Source organism: Triticum aestivum, chromosome 1D, assembly GCF_018294505.1.
Source record: "Triticum aestivum cultivar Chinese Spring chromosome 1D, IWGSC CS RefSeq v2.1, whole genome shotgun sequence".
In the NCBI taxonomy this organism is placed as follows: domain Eukaryota; kingdom Viridiplantae; phylum Streptophyta; class Magnoliopsida; order Poales; family Poaceae; genus Triticum; species Triticum aestivum.
In genome coordinates, this window is record NC_057796.1 from 422,753,917 (window position 1) to 422,773,468 (window position 19,552).

General features: G+C 48.2%; 2 protein-coding genes across 2 annotated transcripts; one reads left to right on the forward strand and one right to left on the reverse strand.

The window, feature by feature from the left end:
- Window positions 1-5,182: 5,182 nt before the first annotated feature.
- Window positions 5,183-5,991, forward strand: LOC123159989 (citrate-binding protein-like). The gene is made up of 2 exons (XM_044577796.1): window positions 5,183-5,473; window positions 5,608-5,991. Exons 1-2 carry the CDS (start codon window positions 5,183-5,185, stop codon window positions 5,989-5,991), a joined length of 675 nt encoding a protein of 224 aa, XP_044433731.1.
- A 5,618-nt stretch (window positions 5,992-11,609) lies between these two features.
- LOC543494 (agglutinin isolectin 2-like) lies at window positions 11,610-12,622 on the reverse strand. Its single transcript, NM_001427998.1, has one exon. The coding sequence runs from the start codon at window positions 12,585-12,587 to the stop codon at window positions 11,946-11,948; it is 642 nt and encodes a 213-aa protein (NP_001414927.1). The 5' UTR covers window positions 12,588-12,622; the 3' UTR covers window positions 11,610-11,945.
- Window positions 12,623-19,552: the final 6,930 nt, after the last annotated feature.

Below are 19,552 nucleotides of genomic sequence, written 5' to 3' on the forward strand. Positions count from 1 at the left end.
TCAAAACAGGGGTCCTGTTGATCGGGAGGGGTGTGGCGTACCGCAAAACGGAGGAAACGGACTTATGTTGGAGCGCTACGGTCGAAACGGGGGTCCTGTTCATCGGGAGGGGTGTGGCGTACCGCAAAACGGGACTCCACGGGATACTGTTCATCTCCACCGTCGACCCCCTCCAGCCTCCACGGGCTACTGTTCATCCACTGTCGACCTCCTCCAGCCTCCACCTACGACTGTTCATCCACGGGCTCCTGTTCATCGAGCCTCCACCGCGCGCTACTCCACCGGCTACTGTTCAACCAGCCCTCTCCACGGGCTCCTGTTCAACCACCCCTCCACGGGCTACTGTTCATCCAGCCCTCCACCGTCTACTGTACATCCTGCCCTCCACGGGGTCCTGTTCATCCAGCCCCAACCGGCTCGATCGATCGGGGTCATGTTCATCCAGAGGCAACACCACGGGGTCCTGTTCATCCACCCCCACCGGGAACTGTTCATCCAAACCCCCCAGCAACACTCACTGTTCACCCAGAGGCAGCATCGATCGGCTTCAGTTAGCAGCAGTAGCGAAGGAATCACTCGATCGGGTTCAGTTAACAGCCATCGATCGATCGCTCGGGTTCAGTAACGCGTAGGCTGCAGTGCAATCGCTCGGGTTCAGTTAGAGCCCAACGCCTCGCTCGGGTTCAGTTAGAGCCCAACGCCTCGCACCCACGCGCGTGCGTGTACGAGAGAAACGCGCATCGCTCGGCCCCGACCACCCACCGTAACCGGGAACACCCCGATATTTTCCTCGCCCTCGCTTCTACCACGGTTTTTTCCGTCATGGACGGCCCAAAGAATGTCATGCAGCTGCGTCTCCGGCCCGCCCAGGACGGAAAGCCCATTTTCTGTCATGATTTTTTGTCATAGAATTAGGACCCCACCACATCTATGATGATATCGTGTTTTGTCACAATTATTGTCATAAAAGTGTCATAAGTATGACAGAAAAAATTTCGTTCGGCCCAAAATGTCACGGATGTGTCTTTTTTTTGTAGTGCGAGCTGCCGGCCAACCATCTCAGCGGCACGAAGCTACCCCAGAAGCTACCCCGCCATCTCAGCAGAGAAGCAGCATGGCTTCCACGGATCTCGTTCAGCCTAACTTCACGGCTCCTAGCTACACCGTGGATACTATCACGGAGGCTGAACATTGCCAGCTTATGACGAAATGCCAGAACCTCACTTTGAAGGCGGCTGTCGGCTCTGTTGCACCTCCTCAACCCGACAGAACTTTTCACTGCCGTCCGATTCCACATGGCTATGCTGTTGTGATGGTGGATGAAGTAATGGAGGGATTTGAGGAGCTCGAGCTTGACCACCCTACAGGTGAAGGGGATAATCAGCTAGGGCTTGCTCTGAGGACTCCATGTCTATGTCGGAAGGAGTACATCAAGCTTCCAAACTGGACGCCTCCGCCGCCTCCTCCTCCTCCGGCGAGTCAGGGACTCCGCCTCCTCCTCCTCCTCTGGCGAGTGATCAAGGCACTGCACCTCCTTCTCCAGCTCCTCCGGCGCGTGAGGCCACTCCGCCTCTTCCTTCGCCTGCTTCGGCACGTCGGAGCACCCCGCCTCATCAGCAACGGCGGAAGACAGACGCCGCCGCTCCGGCTCCTCCTACGCGTCGGAGCACTCCGCCTCCTTCTCCGCCTCGTAAGCAACAACGGAAGAGAGACGCCGCTGCTCCGGCAGCTAGCAGTACAAGAAGAGGCGGGAGGCGGCAATACAGATACGGTCCATCTCTCAAGACTCCGAAAAAGTTACCATATGAGAGGACCGAGAAGGAAAACGCAGAGATCTGTGAAGCCCAAGTGAGGGAATTTTTGCAAAGAAACCTCCACCTCCGAAGCAGACGATATATCCGGTGAAAGCGAAGCGCACTATCGATGCCCTGAAGCGACCACGGCCGCCTCCGCCGGATTCCAACTATGTCCGTGTTCTTAAAAATAGTATATGCAGATGTGCAGCGGTCGGGAACTACTTTCAGTGATAAAAGGTTAGCAGAATGAAGAAGTTGGAAAAAAATTCCCCAGGTCGGTGAACAGGCGAACCAGTCGTGCCCCCCGCTCAAGGTGTCTAGCGATATCGTCGCAAATCTGCCGGGGATGGTGCCCGGTACCAATCCTTGTGATTACCTGGGCGATGATGTAGAGTTTAAAACAATGGAGGTGGACGAATTCAGATACCAATACGGGAAGCCTCTTGTCAAAGATGGTCGTCCTCCTCTATAAACGATGATGTGAAGATTCCATGATTGGTACATGAAAACCTGTAGGGAGTCTGGGAAGGATACTTTGCAGCTGAGAATTAAAGAGGAGCACGACCTCGTTGGAATGGATCTGTTGTCTGTTGAATTTGACGAGTTATTCCAGTTATACAATCAAAAGGCCCTCGACAAAACACTCGTGACTTGCTACTGTCTGTAAGTACTACTTCTGTAATTAAGTCTCTGTATATAGCTCAGCTCTTTCATTGCATGTGTATATATAATTATCCTCACTGTATTATGCAAATTGAAAATCGTCGAATGCAGAAAAGCACAAATCTATGACATTGGGTTCATTAATGCAAATGTCATACATGAATGGACGGTTAAAAAGAATGTCAAAGAAACCGAGGACAACTTGCTACAATCGTTGCTCAAAAATCAAAACAAAGATAAAATACTCTTTCACTTGTTACAACTTCAAGTGAGTGTTACTGTCTTGTGCATATTCGGTTTCCCTTATTACTCGAGGTTGTAGTAATGTAATTGATGAGTTATGCATGCGTGCGCAGGTTCCACTTTATTCTCCTAGAGATTAAGCTTGAGCGGGGAGTAGTAACCGTCTTAGACTCGAGACGAAAAGATCTCGAGGACTATGCGGACATGACTCAAATGCTCCAGAAGTAAGTTCAGTCAATCATTAACGCACCATATCGGCAACTTTGTTCAGTTCCTAATATCAAGTAATTATTTTCTTTGTCTCGCAGGGTTTGGAAAGAGTTCATCGTAATTGCTCCGGGACTGCCGAGCGAGCTGCGATTTACACACCCGACAGTAAGTACTAGCTACTACCTAGTTCCGCGCATCTCCCATTGATTCTAACTACTTTCATCAATACCATTTAGCATGCTTGCTTATCAGTTTGATTGACCTCTATTTCTCCTACAGTGCTTGTGGCAGGAAGCCGGGAATGATTTTTGTGGATACTATGTTTGCGACTTCATCCGCCACTCGACCTGTGAGCGGGGCTACCCTGAAAAATAATGTGAAGTACGTAAGCAAAAATATTCACAATTTTATTTTATTACCATCATTTGTGTTGAGTTTTATTCATATACATGTATTGGCCCTCTTCTTCAATTTAGATCTGGCAGATGCGGGATGAACTCCTACCACAAGATCACATACGAGCAATTCAAGAGGAATTGTCGGGATTCTTTCTTGACCACGTCATCAATAAAGACGGAGAATACCATGTGGAATTTGACATTAGATGTTAGGCATTGTAAGAGATCTTATATTGTATATATGTAGCTAGTAGCGTCGGATAGATATACGAAAACTAGTTGTTCGACAAATCTCTCGGAGAAAGAGAGGTGCAGTCCTCTCTGTATATGTTCATGACGATCTTGTGTAATTAATGGTTCCTTCATTTGCTTACTAGCTAGCGTGTCGAGTTATCTCTATACGTATAGTAGTTAGCGTCGACAAAGCACGGAGATAAGAGAGGTCACTTCTCTCTATTAGCTAGCTAACACAATATATGAAACCCCTAAATTAACCCTCCAAAACCCCCTAACCCCCCCCCTTAAAAAAACAAACAAAAACCCCTGCTCCTACCAGCTGCCGACGCATGGATGCCTTTTGGTCCCGGTTGGTATTACCAACCGGGACTAAAGGTGCTCCTGCATGGGCGCCTCGCAGCGGCCACGTGGAGCCCCTTCTGTCCCGGTTCGTAAGAGAACCGGGACTAAAGGTTTTGGACTTTAGCCCCGACCCTTTAGTCCCGATTCCAGAACCGGGACTAATGGGCCTCTGAAACCGAGACAAATGGCCCGTTTTCTACTAGTGGTAGTAATCCAGTCAAGGTATGTCTAGGGGAAGAACGCGGCATCACAACCTAAAGTGGAAGCTATAGAGGCTGTCATGACTTGATCAACATGCATTGGGATGAAATTCGTTTTTTGAAAGTTGATTGATAGACCCGTGGCTAGGAGAAGTCTTCAAGAATTCTTTTTAGATGTTGTGCAGACGAATTAGAAGCTTTGGCAATGATCAACGTGGCGGCGTAGTATTGTAGGGTCACATGTGGTAGATGGTGATAGAGCGGGTGGCAAACATTATTTGGGTTTTGTTTCTGGATTATGAGTTGTTGAAGGATGTCCGCAGTTATGATGAATAGGTAGGGAGGAACTGGATTGCCCTGCTGTAGATCATGTTTGCAAGGGTAACAGATGCATGTGCATTTCAGTGGAAAACAAACTTCACTTAGTCAAATCAAGACTTATTAAAAAAAATCATAGCAAAAACACTATATACATAGCTCACAAAAGTGGATCATGCGTTACACTACTTAATCAATGACAAGTTAGTCCGGACAAATCATCTCAGTGCAACTGTTTACGCATTTTTTTGAGATAGTGTTCCGTAAGTTTACTTTTGGCATTGGCGATCAGATTCAGCTGGGGATATAACTCCAAGGCTCGGAAACGAGCACACAACGGAGCACCCAACAAAGTGTAACATCGTCACTCACAACATATATACAGAAAACAGCTCCACCTAGTCGAATCCAGGCCTAACAAAACAAAACAAATCAAATCAAGTTAGCAAAGCAGCGGAGCCGCCAATCTTACCTTGTAGGAGTACACTATAGCGTACTGAAGTGGACGGTATACGTTACACTAATTATTAATTAATGATGATCACTTAGTCCGCCAAGTCCTCTAAGTGTAAACATCAAGAATATATTAGTAGTAGTACTACACTAATTAATTAATGGTCACTTAGTCCGGCAAGTCCTCTTTAGCGGCATCAGGAAAATATTATTTACGCTTGCAGGAACACTATATATTCCGCAGGGAGCTTGGTTAGTTGCAGTTCATCACAAGCCATCTACCTACACGGCTACACGTGTAGAATAACGCACGCACACACACATGGCTCCTCACGCTCTCTCTTGGATTAGTGTGTCTCTGCTCATCTTCTTGGCGTCGTCGTCATGCGCTGCGGCGAGGGGCGCCCGGGCACCCAAAACCACTGACCCGACGGCCGGGTTCACGGCGGTGAGACTCGACGAGCGCAACTTCGCCCTGCAGCGGCCGTTTGACGAGGCAACCGGCGCCCGGTACAGTTTTGACGGCACCGTGCGGAAGCTGTGGGTGCTCTCCTCCGACAAACCCCATGCCCGCCAGAGCCATACGAGCCCAAGAACTGAGATCAGGATGGCAGTACGTGTCAGCTATTACTACTTCTACTTAACATGTGCTCACTCCGTCCCATATTATATTATGGGACGAAGTAGTATTTGGGTATATATAATCAGAGATCTTATTGGTTGCTTCTGCTATTCTTCTACCTGCAGGGATACGACTACAGCTCTGGCGTGTGGCAGTTTGAGGGCCACGGCTACGTCCCCTCAGGCACGACCGGGGTGTCCATCATGCAGGTGTTCGGCGCCGGCGAGACAGCCACCACCCTCATGCTGCACGTCTACAACGGTGGGCTGCGGTACTACGACCGCCAGGTCGTGGAAGACGACATCTATGACAGATGGTTCCGGCTTAACGTGGTCCACGACGTCAAGGCGTCGACGGTGACTGTGTACATCGACGGCAAGCAGAAGCTGCACGTCCATGGCCGTGGTGGCGACTCACATTACTTCAAGTTTGGTGTGTACGCGCAGAACCATGACTCCAGGTGCATGGAGTCTCGCTGGAAGGGGATCAGGATCCTCAAGAAAGAGTGACACATTGGTTCGATCAGATTTTATGGCCGATTACATTTTTTTCTTGTATATAATATATTTATGTTGTTGCCTTATATATCATAGTGGCTGTGTATTGTTTGTGGACTTATGATATGTACTAGTACATATGAGGCTGAGTATATATGTTATTTGTTTGTGGTAATTTAGTTTTTCTTTAATGTCCCGATGATGTTTTAGATTAGATGTGAAAATAATATTCGCTACAGAATGCGTACACAGTTAGCATGTGTACATGAATAAGTTTGTAACTAATAATGTAAAAATATATCCTGAGAATGGAAATAAATTACAATAAACCAAATTTTAACAAATCACACCCGCAGCAAATAAAATATTCTACTGACTCTGTGCTTGATTAGAAAGCGTATGAATTTTGTCTGAAGTCAAACAGTGTAAAGTATGACAACATTTTTAGTAAAAACTATTAACAACCACAATATTAATTAATTAGATATGAAAAAATTATTTATTGTATATTTAATGATATTATTTTGGTATTGTAATTTCAACCAAATCCTTGATGCAATATGCTTTAATAACCTGATGATGCATGTGAAAACAATATTCGTCACAGTACGCATACATAGTTGCCATTTTTGCAGATGTATACTTAGTAAATAATATTAAAAATGGAACGAATATTGTTCCGCGGAAATAGTCCGGTTTCTAAGCAGTGTATGTTAAAACTTTTGTGAAACATTCTCAAATTTACAACAACAAATTGATGTCATATATGAGGGAACCATGCCAAGTTTCATGTTTTTCAAATTTTTACCACAACAAATTGATGTCATATAATGTCACAATTTTTTATATCACAAACATTTTTGAATCGGCGAACATTTTTTGAAATATTGGAACAATTTTTTTAAAATTCACAAACATTTTTTGAATCAGCAAACATTTAAAAAAATTGGAACAATATCTAAAATTCATGAACATATTTTTTTTGAATTCATGAATGTTTTTGAATTTGTGAACAATTTTTTATTTTAGAAAGATTTTAATAGAAAGCGGGCGGAAATCTAAAAAAAACTATCAAAAAACCTCATTTTTGCAACAAAGAAACGTTGAAAACCAATATAAATATATTAGAGCATCTCCAACAGCCGCGCTATATAAGCGCCGCGCCACAAATTAGTGGTTTTTAGCGCGCGCGCAATAGGTAAACTAGCTCCAGCGGAGGCGCAATTACCGCGCGCGCGGCATAAAGTGTTCAGCATGGGAGGCGGTGGCATTGGCGGCATGGGAGGCAGTGGCATTGGTGGCTTCAGAGCTACCATGGGCGGCATGAGTGGTATGGGTGGTTTCGGAGCTACCGTGGAGGCCATGAGAGGCATGGGTGGCTTCGGAGTTACCATGAGAGGCATGAGCTTTGCGTCTCTCATGGGAGGTATGGGAGCACCTCTGGGCGGAATGCCTTCCGGTGTGCCTCATCACACACCTTCCGTTGACGATCTTGCCAACACCATCCGAGCTCCCGATGACGATGCGGTGCTTCAAAATGAAGAGGAGAAGGAAGAATCGTCTTCGGATGAGGAAGATGAATCGGAGGAAGAGGAGTACGAAGACGAGGATGAGGCATGAAGTGCCATTCGTTTGTGTGAACTTTGTCATGAACTTCGGATTTTGAACTTGGTTGGATGATGTTGTGGGCATGAATTTGAAATTTTATGTCATGAACTTGTTTGGGTTTATGTTTTTGTTTTCATGTTTCAAACATCATCATCTCCAAAACTCCATATGGCAAGCGCCAGCTGCTCACGCGCGCTGCGGTTTTAGCGCGCCTGCTGGAGCAGCTCGCAAACGCTAAAATTTACAGCGGCTGCTGGAGCAAGCGCACCGAGCCGCGCTAAAACAGGCGATCCTCACGCTGCAAATGGGTTTTTAGCGCGCCGCACGTAGCGTGGCTGTTGGAGATGCTCTTAGGAAAGTCCAGTAGCGCTCGTTGTCCTAGTTGGGCCAGGAAAAAATCATGATTGCAGGAGGAAGGGTGCGCATTTCCTCGCTGTTGAGTATCGTGATTATTAGGAAAGTTAGGATAGTGTAGGATATTATTCTACCTTGCCTTGTACTCCAAGATAATCATGTACTCCTATATATATGCTCACGAGCCTCAAGCAATACAACGAACTATTCCATCAAACCTCTCTCTTCTTTCTAACATGGTATCAGCCTAATCTCGATCCAAACCCTAGCCGTCGTCGTTTCCGCTCCGCGCGCCGCCCCCGGGGCGGTCGGCCTTCATGACCGCCGCCGGGGTCGCGCCGCCCGTACCTAGGGTTTGTCCGCCAGTCGTGTTTACCGGCTGCCCTAGAGAGTCTTTTTCCCCGATCGCTTGATCCGGATTTTTTTGTCCGTCGCCGATCGTTTTGACCGGTGTTTCTTTTTGGTTTTTCGATCTAAAGATCGGTTTGAGTAACCCATCGTCTGTCGATCTTTTGCACGCATCTGCTTCAACCTTGACAATGACTACACGCTAGCACGCGGCTACTCTGGAACTCCCGCGTACATACGCGCGTCGTTCCGGCCCGGCATGCATCCACCGAGATCGGCTACTGCGGCGGCCGCTCGCAGCCTCTTGCGCTAGCCCGTCGTCCGGCAACGGAGTGGCCTCTGGCCGCTCCCACGCGGACGTTCGCTCGCATGCGCGCATGGTCTGCTGCTCAGTTGCCCACGCAGATCCACCGATCCAATCATGGAGGCTTGTGCCCGTGCATGCAGGTGTTTGCATGTGGTGCATCCTCTAGGAGATCCAGTGAAAATCGTCTGGTATACAGTATACGTGCTTCTTCTCCAATCGAGCAGTGGCTGCCGCTGCGTTGTCCCTTCGGACCGCAGCGTCGTCGCACCATGGGTTTTCCCCAGCTGTATCGATCCGCGTGCTGCCGCTGCGTCGCCTCTTCGGACCGTAGTACCGCGGTCCACGGTCTACCATCATCCCGATGTCGTCCGCTCCAGGACGTTCTCGTGGCTGCACCGACCCTCGCGCTGCCGCTGCGTCGCTCCGTCGGGCCGTAGCGAGCGTGACACGCGGTCCATGCCGCCATCCCGTGGTTCTCCCCGCGGCTGCACCGACCCGCGCGCTACCGATGCGTCGCCCTTTCGGGCCGTAGTGCCACGGCCCACAGTCGACCGCCGCCCTGAGGCCGTCCGCTCCAGGCCGTCCCCGAGGCTGCATCGACCCTCGCGCTGCCGCTGCGTCGCCCCGTTGGGCCGTAACGAGCGTGGCACGCGGTCCCTGCAACCGCCCAGAGGTCTTCCCCGCCGTCGCCCCGACCAACGCGCTGTCGCCGCATCGCCCCTTCGGGTCGTAGCGTCGCGGCGCACGGTCCACTTCGCCGTCCCCGCGCGTCGACTTCTACGTGGTATGTGTCGCGCCTCCTTCCTAGGCGCGGGAACGCCACCATCCGCGCCGGTCTTCGTCACGCTGTCGGGTTCTTCCTCGCATACTTCGAGCAATACAACGAACTATTCCACCAAACTTCTCTCTTCCTTCTAACACTGGCTACTCCCCTCGTAGGTCGAGGAATAGGAGATCCCCTCCATGACTTCTTTGGGTTGTCACAGTGGCGGAGCTTCACGGGGTCAACCTTGGCCACCCACCACCCCAGCCCATGAAGAAATCTCCTAATACTCTTTAGTATTTGGGCCATAAGTGCGGTAAAACAACCCAAACCTCGTAATTTTGCCCACCCTCAGCCCTTTCCCCTTCAAAGATTTGGCCTTAGCTCCGCCACTAAGTCATCACATTTCTATATGAATCCATCATCAGATGCCTTGAGTAAATATTAATTGAACCTGGCCTCGTTTTATCCCATGCTCTGGATCAACCCGTCACCTCTCCTCGTCGTGCCTAGACGGTGGCACCTCTCTGCAATGTACCTCCTCGCTGCATTGCAAGGATGAAGGAGGCAATGGTTTGCTTCATCACCGGCAATCGCAGGGCCACCGAGGTAGCCCACTGTGTAAGGACAACCCCAATCATCATAGTGTACTGCGTGTACATGAAAGATCATGGTGATGCTAACAATTTCTCCTAAAACATCCCCGAGAATAATAATTGAATAAATTTCAACAGAGAAGCTGATATTACAGGGAAGAACGCTAACGGGTCGCCATTCTCAAAGAGGAAGGTGCTAACGCTGGAAGTGGCAATGGGGTACACTGTCATTGCCATGATGCCAATCCCCGTCGTGCAGTCGGATCTTCCTAAACCGGCTAAAAAGGTGTTTTAGTTAGTTTCCTACTTATTTTTCTGCTCGTTATTTTTTCAGCCCGCACATTTCGGAAAACTGCCGCACTTAGGGGCATTTTTTCTGCCGGTTTTCATGAAACCGGTTGTAATCAAAGTTTTAAATAGCCAGCTATAGAGGTTTGAGCAAGGTGTCACTAAATAGTATTCATGTGTGATTGTTCAATAAGATTACAAAATAGCGACCTATAGCCCCGCTATGGCCGCGCTATAGTTGTTTGAGCAGGGTGCCACTATTTAAAAACTATGGTTGTGACGAGGAATCAAAATTCGATTTATTAGTAGTGAAAGAAGTACATACTGGGAACGTACTTTTATAAACTAATCCATATGTATATTTATGGTTTTCAAGTATACTCCTTGCAGCGCCTCCTACTCCGCCAGGTCCGCGTCCGGCGCGACCGCCCTGCCAGCGGTGACCTGCTCCTCCGCCTGCAGATGCTCCTGGAGGAGGTTGTGGTTGTAGTTGGCGTCGGCCTGCGCCTCCTGGAACTGCTACTCCCGCACCATGTCCATATGATGGGTACAGGCCTCGCCGATGGTCATGGTGCAATACACCGGCGAGGGTGGAGCGGAGGAGGAGGGTGCCACGGAAAAAGAGGAGGGTGGCGCTGGCTCGTCATCGGAGGCGTCCTCCATTTGCACGTCCTCTGGCTGGCTGCTGGCCTGCCAGTCGGCAGCAATGGCGGCCATGGCCTTCTTCTACTCCAACGTAAGCCTGTCCAAGAGAGTTTTGGCCGCGGGGGGATCTATGGCGGGGAGTGGTGGGTTGACTGTGGCTATGGCCGGGGCAGTGGTTTATATAGCACCGGCGGGCGGTAGTTGAACGGACGAGTAGCGTCGGAGGAGACGCCTCGGCAACCGCGTGCCATCAATACGGGCCGCAGACGGACGGACGTGCGGCCGTCGTGTCGTTTGAACGTGCGGCAGTCGCTTGCACTGGGAAGTGGCGCGGGCGGCGCTCTCTCGACCGGCACCCCGCTTCAATGCCGGTGCCAGTGACTGGTCGCGTTCGCTCTGGGCGGGCATGAATGCGGGCGCTGACGATCAGGAGCGGCGCTGACCTAAAACACGAGAGAGGGTGATGGGTTTTTGGTGGGCCAGGGCGGTCAGAAACGGGCTTGGGATCGGTCCGGACTCCCACAAACCTCCCCCACTTTTGTCTCCGGTTTGCGGGAGAAATCGCGTCCGAACCGCGCCACGGACCGATGCAGGCCCGCGTCGGATGGCTTCCACGGTGCGGACCGTTGCGGGAGATTTGCGGGTCGGTGTTGGAGATGCCTTAACAATACTTATGCAAGACTACACTTTTACTTTCACTGAGCAAAGGGAGTAATGATGTGATGCTCATGGTAATATATTGCAACGAAATCACGAAGTACTCCAACATTACAACAGCGATGCATGCATCCTGACAACAGGTCATAACAAGAAAACTAAATTTGCGGCAACAATAGTACACCCTATATTGCCACACAGTACTTTCTCACTGCAATATTCCCATGCATGTACCACAGCAATATTTTGTTTCTGCTGCAGTAACCTGCATGTCACATTGCAAGCTAGAGAATTATTAAGTACTAGCTAATGCTAAAAGTAAGTGAAGGGAAACCGTACGTGGCAATGAAACTGCCACGGATTATTCGTCGTTGCAATACTGCCATAGGAAGGTCGATCATCATTCTGCGAGAAGAGTGGAGTTGGCGGTGATGGCGCCGGCAAAGACAGCGTCACAGCCGCCGCTCTGGCAGCCTGCACCGCAATAGCCCGGGCCGATGCCACAGGATCCCCACTTGCTACAACAGTAGTTGTTAGTGCAAACCCTGCCGCCGGCGTCCTTGCCGCACGGCTTGTCGGTGCTGCAAGCACCGCTCTGGCAGCCACCGCCGCAGAACTCGGAACCTAGGCCGCAGAATCCCCACTGGCTGCAGCAGAGGTTGTTCGGGCATAGCTTGCCGCCGGACTGGCTGCCGCACTTGATGTCGGCGCGGCAGGGGCCGCCCTGGCAGCCGGCGCCGCAGTACTCGGCTCCGAAGCCGCAGTGCCCGTACTGGCTGCAGCAGTGGTTGTTGGGACACGTCGCCCCGCCGGCCTGGCTGCCGCAGCGCTTGCTGGTCCAGCAGGCGCCGTTCTGGCAGCCCTTGCCGCAGTAGTCGCCGCCCATGCCGCAGTACCCGTACTGGCTGCAGCAGAGGTTGTTGGGGCACTCCATGTTGCTGCCCTGCTCGCCGCACCTCTGGGCCTGCGCGGTCGCCGCGGCGAAGGCGAGGAAGACAGCCGCGCCGAGCGTAAGGGCCATGGTGCTCATCATCTTTCTCATTATTTCTCTTGGTGCTGGTTGTGCAGTTGTGTGGTGGAGTAAACAGGCCCTGATCCCCTCTTTATATAGGGGTTCTGACTACAGTCCAGTTCGACGTGGCAGCTCGCCATGCATGAGCCGCAGACACGTGTTCTCCCATCGTCAACGGAATTAACCTGATCGAGGAGAGTACCCGTTAATGCATGTGATGTGATGCCAGATCCGTTTTTGATGGACGCGGCAGTACGATTACGTACTTGTGTATGAAGTTTAGTGCTTGCATGAGACATGCATGGAGCGCGGGCTATTAGAGTAGTTAGGACTAGTACACATACGTACTGTATATATGCATTAATGCATGTGATTACGTGTATCGAAACTTCGTCGTCCTCATCCACAGAAGCAGCGTCCCGACGGACACGTCGCGTGCATATATAGCATCTGACCTGATCGTCGTGAACTCTGAGAAACGTTGTGCTCTGCGTCCATGCATTATGTTATCCGGATCTTATCTTCTCTTTTCTTTTCATGAGAGCACGAACTATGATGCGAGATGTAGTTTTGAGAGTCGTGGGCGCGTGACACGCATGGGCATGGAGAGCAATGCATTCACGTGATCATTCAATGGCAATGCATGGCAGTGGCATCTCGCATCGGATATCCTTCTCTCCTTTTTTTGCGGTATGAGAAATTAGCTAGGTTCTTATTATATTTACATTTTACCACATCCATCAACAAAAAGATGACCAAACGCAAAGGAAGACTCAGTTTTGTTACGAGTGTTGCAATGGTAAGAGCAACTCTATTCACAAAAAAAAAGGTAAGAGCAACTCTAGCAGAGTCGTCATTGGGTGATCGTCATCCGTCACATAGAGGTCGTGGCAGGTGTGGGCAAACACAGAGTCACCATAATGCGGCCTTCAGATCTTTTCATTTATTTGATCTTTTTTTTTGTCGTTGTCTTCATAAAAAGCAATGACAATTTAAGCTTAAATTAGACATAGCAATTAAATGCATGTTTCAACATGGTACATTAATAAAAACTATAATAGTGGTCAAAATCTGCTTATTTAATTAGCAACTACAAATGTTGTTTAACGGCATTTTTCAACCTAAGCAATGTCATTATTCGAGCGACATTGCTACATATACGATCTACACTACTAGGTGGTCAGCGCCCCATGACTGCCATCGACATCTTCCTCCTCCTCCGTGGACGAGATATCCTCCATCCAGGCGTAGGGGTCGGACTCACGAGCGGTAACCGCAAGCTACCAATTTCCTCCTAGTCGGTGTGTGTGGGCCATACTCCCGGATGATCCATGCCTCGTTGTGAGCTTGGAGGGTGGTGAGCTCGAGCACGTAGTTGATCGAGACCTTGGGCTTCAGTTGGGCCGCGATGGGGGCGGCGTCGTTCACCCGGACGAGGGGCCGGTTGGGCCGACGGGGACGGCGTCCTCCTCCTCCTCCTCCTTCACCTAGACGAGGGGGCAGTCTCCCCCCGTGGTCGTTGCCAACGCCACGGAATGCATTGGGTTCATCGCCGCCACAACAGGAGGAGCCGACGACCGCCATGGTTGGGGAGTGTTAGCCCCGTAGTTGCAAGGCATCTACGAAGGGACATTCCGCTCTGCTGGCCCGTTCAGCCAATAGGTTGCATTTCAATGTGACACCATTATCCCTAAGAGAGGAGGAGTTGATAGGGGGGAGGCGAGGAGAAGGAGATGGGAGATGAGGGGTGGCGGCTAGGGCTTGGGGGATGGGCACGTCGGGCATTTATAGCCAGGGATGAAGTCGTGTGGCCATCCGAATGACCGCCTTGGGAATCGAGGGAAGCGGTGGCTGCCATTAATGGCTTGGTGGTTACAGGTCACATTGCCCCACTCCTAGTGATTAATCGGGACACGGATATGCATGTATGGACAGTGCCACACTTCAAACCCGGACGTGGCACGAGGCAGGAGAAGCTGAAACTTCTCTCCCGCACTAACGGTTGTTTAAGGAGCGAGCTTCATATTGACCTCCCGGCGTTCAAATATGGAGGCTACAAGGTCGTTTAAGGAGCGAGCTCCATAAATTATGTCGATCGGTACCCACATGGCGACTATGTTAGAGTGTCATTTTGTCTCAATATCACTAGATTAGCAGTTATTATGCCGATCAGTGCCATATGATGGCTCTGCTAGAGTTTATCTAAGCAGTTGTGATCCATGTTGGTTTACTTGGCCGAAGTAATAATTTTTCTTTTTGCGGGTGGCCGAAGTAATATTTTTGGTGGAGAGATGTTGTTATATTGTACAGGGCCTTTGAAGGACTGGCTAACTTCACGCTCGGAGATGGTAAATCAATCCTATTTGGAAAGAATAAATGGAATTCACCCTAGCTTTATGCTCACTAGTAGAACGCCCGTGCGTTGCTATGGGCTACCATGCATGTAAATGAATCAAACAAATGGTTAAGGTTGTCCCAAAGGTCGAATCTCATTTCTTCTTCATACGTCTGGGCGTGTTTCGACACTAAAGGGGTGCCTAGTGGGCTCCCCAAATCCACTATATATGTGGGCGACAAATATAGTTGTCCGGACTATCTGCCATGTTATCTTCAACACACGGTCCCACAAAAACCCTCCCCTTCTCACTCGGTTTCCCACCATAGCGAGACATTTCTTGCTAGAGCCCTCTCCTTTAAAACCGGATGGTGCCCACTTCACCTTCGCTATGGCGCCCTCTCTTTTTCACACTGTACTTTCCATGGACCGCCAAGGAGGAGTGCCCCGCCAACCGCACCCCTCTCCGCACTGATCCCCTCCCAATGCCTCATGTAGCTAAATGACAGTGATCCTCTTTGTATATATCCATTTTCTCCAAGTATAGTCTTTCTTTGTTGTTTTATGAGCATTAAGATCAAGGTTTATGCCAGAAAATAGCAAACATGATGCTTTTCTTACAAATTTATGGTCTAGATGCTGACATAGTTGCACAAAATTCTTGTTCAATCGAGAGTCCATATGTCTCGATTGGCTGCACCTACAAATCAACCCTGACAGCTGCAAGAAAGCTAATTTTCAAGTGTAGTACTCCCTCCATAACATAATATAAGATGTTTTTTTGACAGTATGCAGTGTCAAAAAACGTCTTATATTATGTTACAGAGAGTACAATCAAGCATGGTATCAAAAGATATCACCTAATTAAGAAAAAATATTCCAATGTGGAAGTACTTTCATCTTCAGAAGTTTCACATGAGGATCTTTTAACTTAGACTCAAAATCCATCAAATTCCAAGCAAATCATCCGACCAGCATGTTCAGATTGTAAACACGGACCACCGGCAATGAACAATAGAAATAAAACACAGACCACATGAACAGTGATGACCCACAAGTATAGGGGATCTATCGTAGTCCTTTCGATAAGTAAGAGTGTCGAACCCAAAGAGGAGCAGAAGGAAATGACAAGTGGTTTTCAGCAAGGTATTCTCTGCAAGCACTGAAATTATCGCTAACAGATAGTTTTGTGATAAGATAAATCATAACGGGTAACAAGTAATAAAAGTAAACAAGGTGCAGCAAGGTGGCCCAGTCCTTTTTATAGCAAAGGACAAGCCTGGACGAACTCTTATATAAAGCAAAGCGCTCCCGAGGACACATGGGAATTGTCGTCAAGATAGTTTTCATCATGCTCATATGATTCGCGTTGTTACTTTGATAATTTGATATGTGGGTGGACCTGTGCTTGGGTGCTGCCCTTCCTTGGACAAGCCTCCCACTTATGATTAACCCCTCTCGCAAGCATCCACAACTATGAAAGAAGAATTAAGGTAAACCTAACCATAGCATGAAACATGTTGATCCAAATCAGCCCCTTACGAAGCAATGCATAAACTATGGTTTAAGCTTCTGTCACTCTAGCAACCCATCATCTACTTATTACTTCCCAATGCCTTCCCCTAGGCCCAAATAATGGTGAAGTGTCATGTAGTCGACGTTCACATAACACCACTAGATGAAAGACAACATACAGCTCATCAAAATATCGAACGAATACCAAATTCACATGATTACTTATAACAAGACTTCTCCCATGTCCTCAGGAACAAACGTAACTACTCACAAAGCATATCCATAATCATAATCAGAGGAGTATTAATTATCATTAAGGATCTGAAAATATAATCCTCCACCGGATAAACCAACTAGCATCAACTACAAGGAGTAATCAACACTACTAGCAACCCACAGGTACCAATCTGAGGTTTTGGGACCAAGATTGAATACAAGAGATGAACTAGGGTTTGAGAGGAGATGGTGCTGGTGAAGATGTTGATGGAGATTGACCCCCCCCCCTCGATGATATGATCGTTGGTGATGACGATGGCGATGATTTCCACCTCCCGGAGGGATGTTTCCCTGGCACAACAGCTCCACCGAAGCCCTAGATTGGTTCTGCCCAGGTTCTACCTCGAGACGGCGGCGCTTCGTCCCGAAAGCTTCCTTCTGATTTTTTCCAGGTCAAAACACACCATATAGCCAGAGATGGGCACTAGAGGCCTGCCAGGGGGCCCACAAGGACGGGGGCGCGCCCAGGGGGGTAGGGCGCGCCCTCCAACCTTGTGGCTGTCTGGTGGCTGATACGTCTCCAATGTATCTATAATTTTTTTATTGTTCCATGCTGTTATATTATCAATCTTGGATGTTTTATAATCATTTTATAGTCATTTTATGTCATTTTATGTCATTTTTGGTACTAACCTATTGACATAGTGCCAAGTGCCAGTTGCTATTTTCTGCATGTTTTTTACATCGCAGGAAATCAATATCAGACGGAGTCCAAATGCAACGAAACTTCGCGGAGATTTTTTTTGACCAGAAGGAACATAATGGGCCCTGGCTGCGCCTGGGGGGTGCCTCGAGGAGGGCACAACCCACCAGGGCGCGCCGGGAGGCCCGGCGCGCCCTGGTGGGTTGTGCCCACCTCGGGTGCCCCCCGGACCACCTCTTTGCTCTATAAATACCCCAATATTCCCAAAACCCTAGGGGAGTCGATGAAATATTCATCCAGCCGCCGCAGAGTCCAGAACCACCAGATCCAATCTAGACACCATCTCGGATGGGGTTCACCACCTCCATTGGTGCCTGTCCGATGATGCGTGAGTAGTTCTTTGTAGACCTTCGGGTCCATAGTTAGTAGCTAGATGGCTTCATCTCTCTCTCTGAATTCTCAATACAATGGTCTCTCGGAGATCCATGTGATGTAACTCTTTCGCGGTGTGTTTGTTGGGATCGATGAACTTTGAGTTTATGATCAGATCTATCTTTTTATATCCATGAAAGTATTTGAGTTTCTTTGATCTCTTTTATGCATGATCTCTTATAGCCTCGTATTTCTTCTCCGATATTTTGGTTTTGTTTGGCCAACTTGATCTATTTATCTTGCAATGGGAAGAGGTGCTTTGTAGTGGGTTCGTTCTTACGGTGCTTGATCCCAGTGACAGAAAGGGAACCGACACGTATGTATTGTTGCTACCAAGGATAAAACAATGGGGTCTATCTCTACATACATAGATTTTGTCTACATCATGGCATCGGTCTTATTGCATTACTCCGTTTTTCCATGAACTTAATACACTAGATGCATGCTGGATAGCAGTGGATGTGTGGAGTAATAGTAGTAGATGCAGGCAGGAATCAGTCTACTAATCTTGGATATCTTCATGAGTATTTGAAGTTCTATCAATTTCCTGGATATCTTCATGAGTATTTGAAGTTCTATCAATTGCCCAACAGTAATTTGCTCACTCACCGTTTGCTATTTTTCTCGAGAGAAGCCACTAGTGAAACCTACAGCCCCCGGGTCTCTTTCTCATATTATTTGCCTTTGCGATCTATTTTTCCTTGCATTTATTTTCAGATATATTAAACAAAAAGTACAAAAATACATTGCTGCTTCTTATTTCTATTTATTTTATTTGGCGTTCGATCTATCAATCTACTATAATTTATCTCATGTCTGTTTGCCTATCTTGAGGCGTCGTACCCCGGAAGGGATTGATAACCCCTTTAACACGTCGGGTTGCGAGGATTTGTTATCTGTGTGCAAGGGCCGTTTACGTTGTGTTGCTTGGTTCTCCTACTAGTTCGATAACCTTGGTTTCATATCTGAGGGAAATACCTACCGCCGCTGTGCTGCATCATCCCTTCCTCTTTGGGGAAATACGGACGTAGCTTCAAGCGACATCAAAAGGAATTTCTGGCGCCGTTGCCGGGGAGGATCTTCAACATATACCATGTTCCTAGTCACAAATCCCATCTCCTCGCAATTTACATTATTTGCCATTTGCCTCTCGTTTTCCTCTCCCCCACTTCACAAAAAATTGCCGTTTTATTCGCCTTTCTTTTCCGTTCGCCGTTTTCTTGCCGGATCTGTTTTTGTGTGCAATCTTGTTTGCCGTTATTATCGTCATGGATAGTTCTTCCTCTATTGCTTGCACTCCCGAGAACGAGGTTCTCAATTTTAAACAAAGGGGAGGAGAAAATTTAAAGGATGCTTGGTATAGAATTTGCAATGCTCATAATAGATCTATCCGTAAGTAATCTACCGTTGTTCTTATTCGTTGTTTTTATGTTGGCATTACCACTTGGTATAGATTCGTCCTTGATACGATTACCGGTGGAAATTTTTTGATGTGTCCTTCTCTTGATGCCTTTAATGCTATGGGGAATTTAATGGGCTCACCACCTCTCATGATTAATGAAACAACTTTGACTCTTGAGCATGTTATGGAAAGACTAGATGCTATTGAAAAGAAAATGCTCAGCGAAGATCTTATGGAAATGATAGATAAAAAGATGCATAATTTTTCCACTAATATTGGGTCAAAAGCGGGAGATATTTTTAAGTTGCTAAAATAAAAGGGCACCGTAATCCATGAAAGAATAGAAGAAAGCCCGTCCCGGATCGACAAATTAGAAGAAATTTTTAGTAATC

Excerpts from the sequence above, each read along its gene's own strand:
- LOC543494 (NM_001427998.1), bottom strand. The coding sequence starts at position 12,587 with ATGAGAAAGATGATGAGCACCATGGCCCTTACGCTCGGCGCGGCTGTC.
- LOC123159989 (XM_044577796.1), top strand. The coding sequence starts at position 5,183 with ATGGCTCCTCACGCTCTCTCTTGGATTAGTGTGTCTCTGCTCATCTTC. Across the intron at positions 5,474-5,607 it reads GAACTGAGATCAGGATGGCA|GGATACGACTACAGCTCTGG; the intron begins GTACGTGTCAGC and ends TTCTACCTGCAG.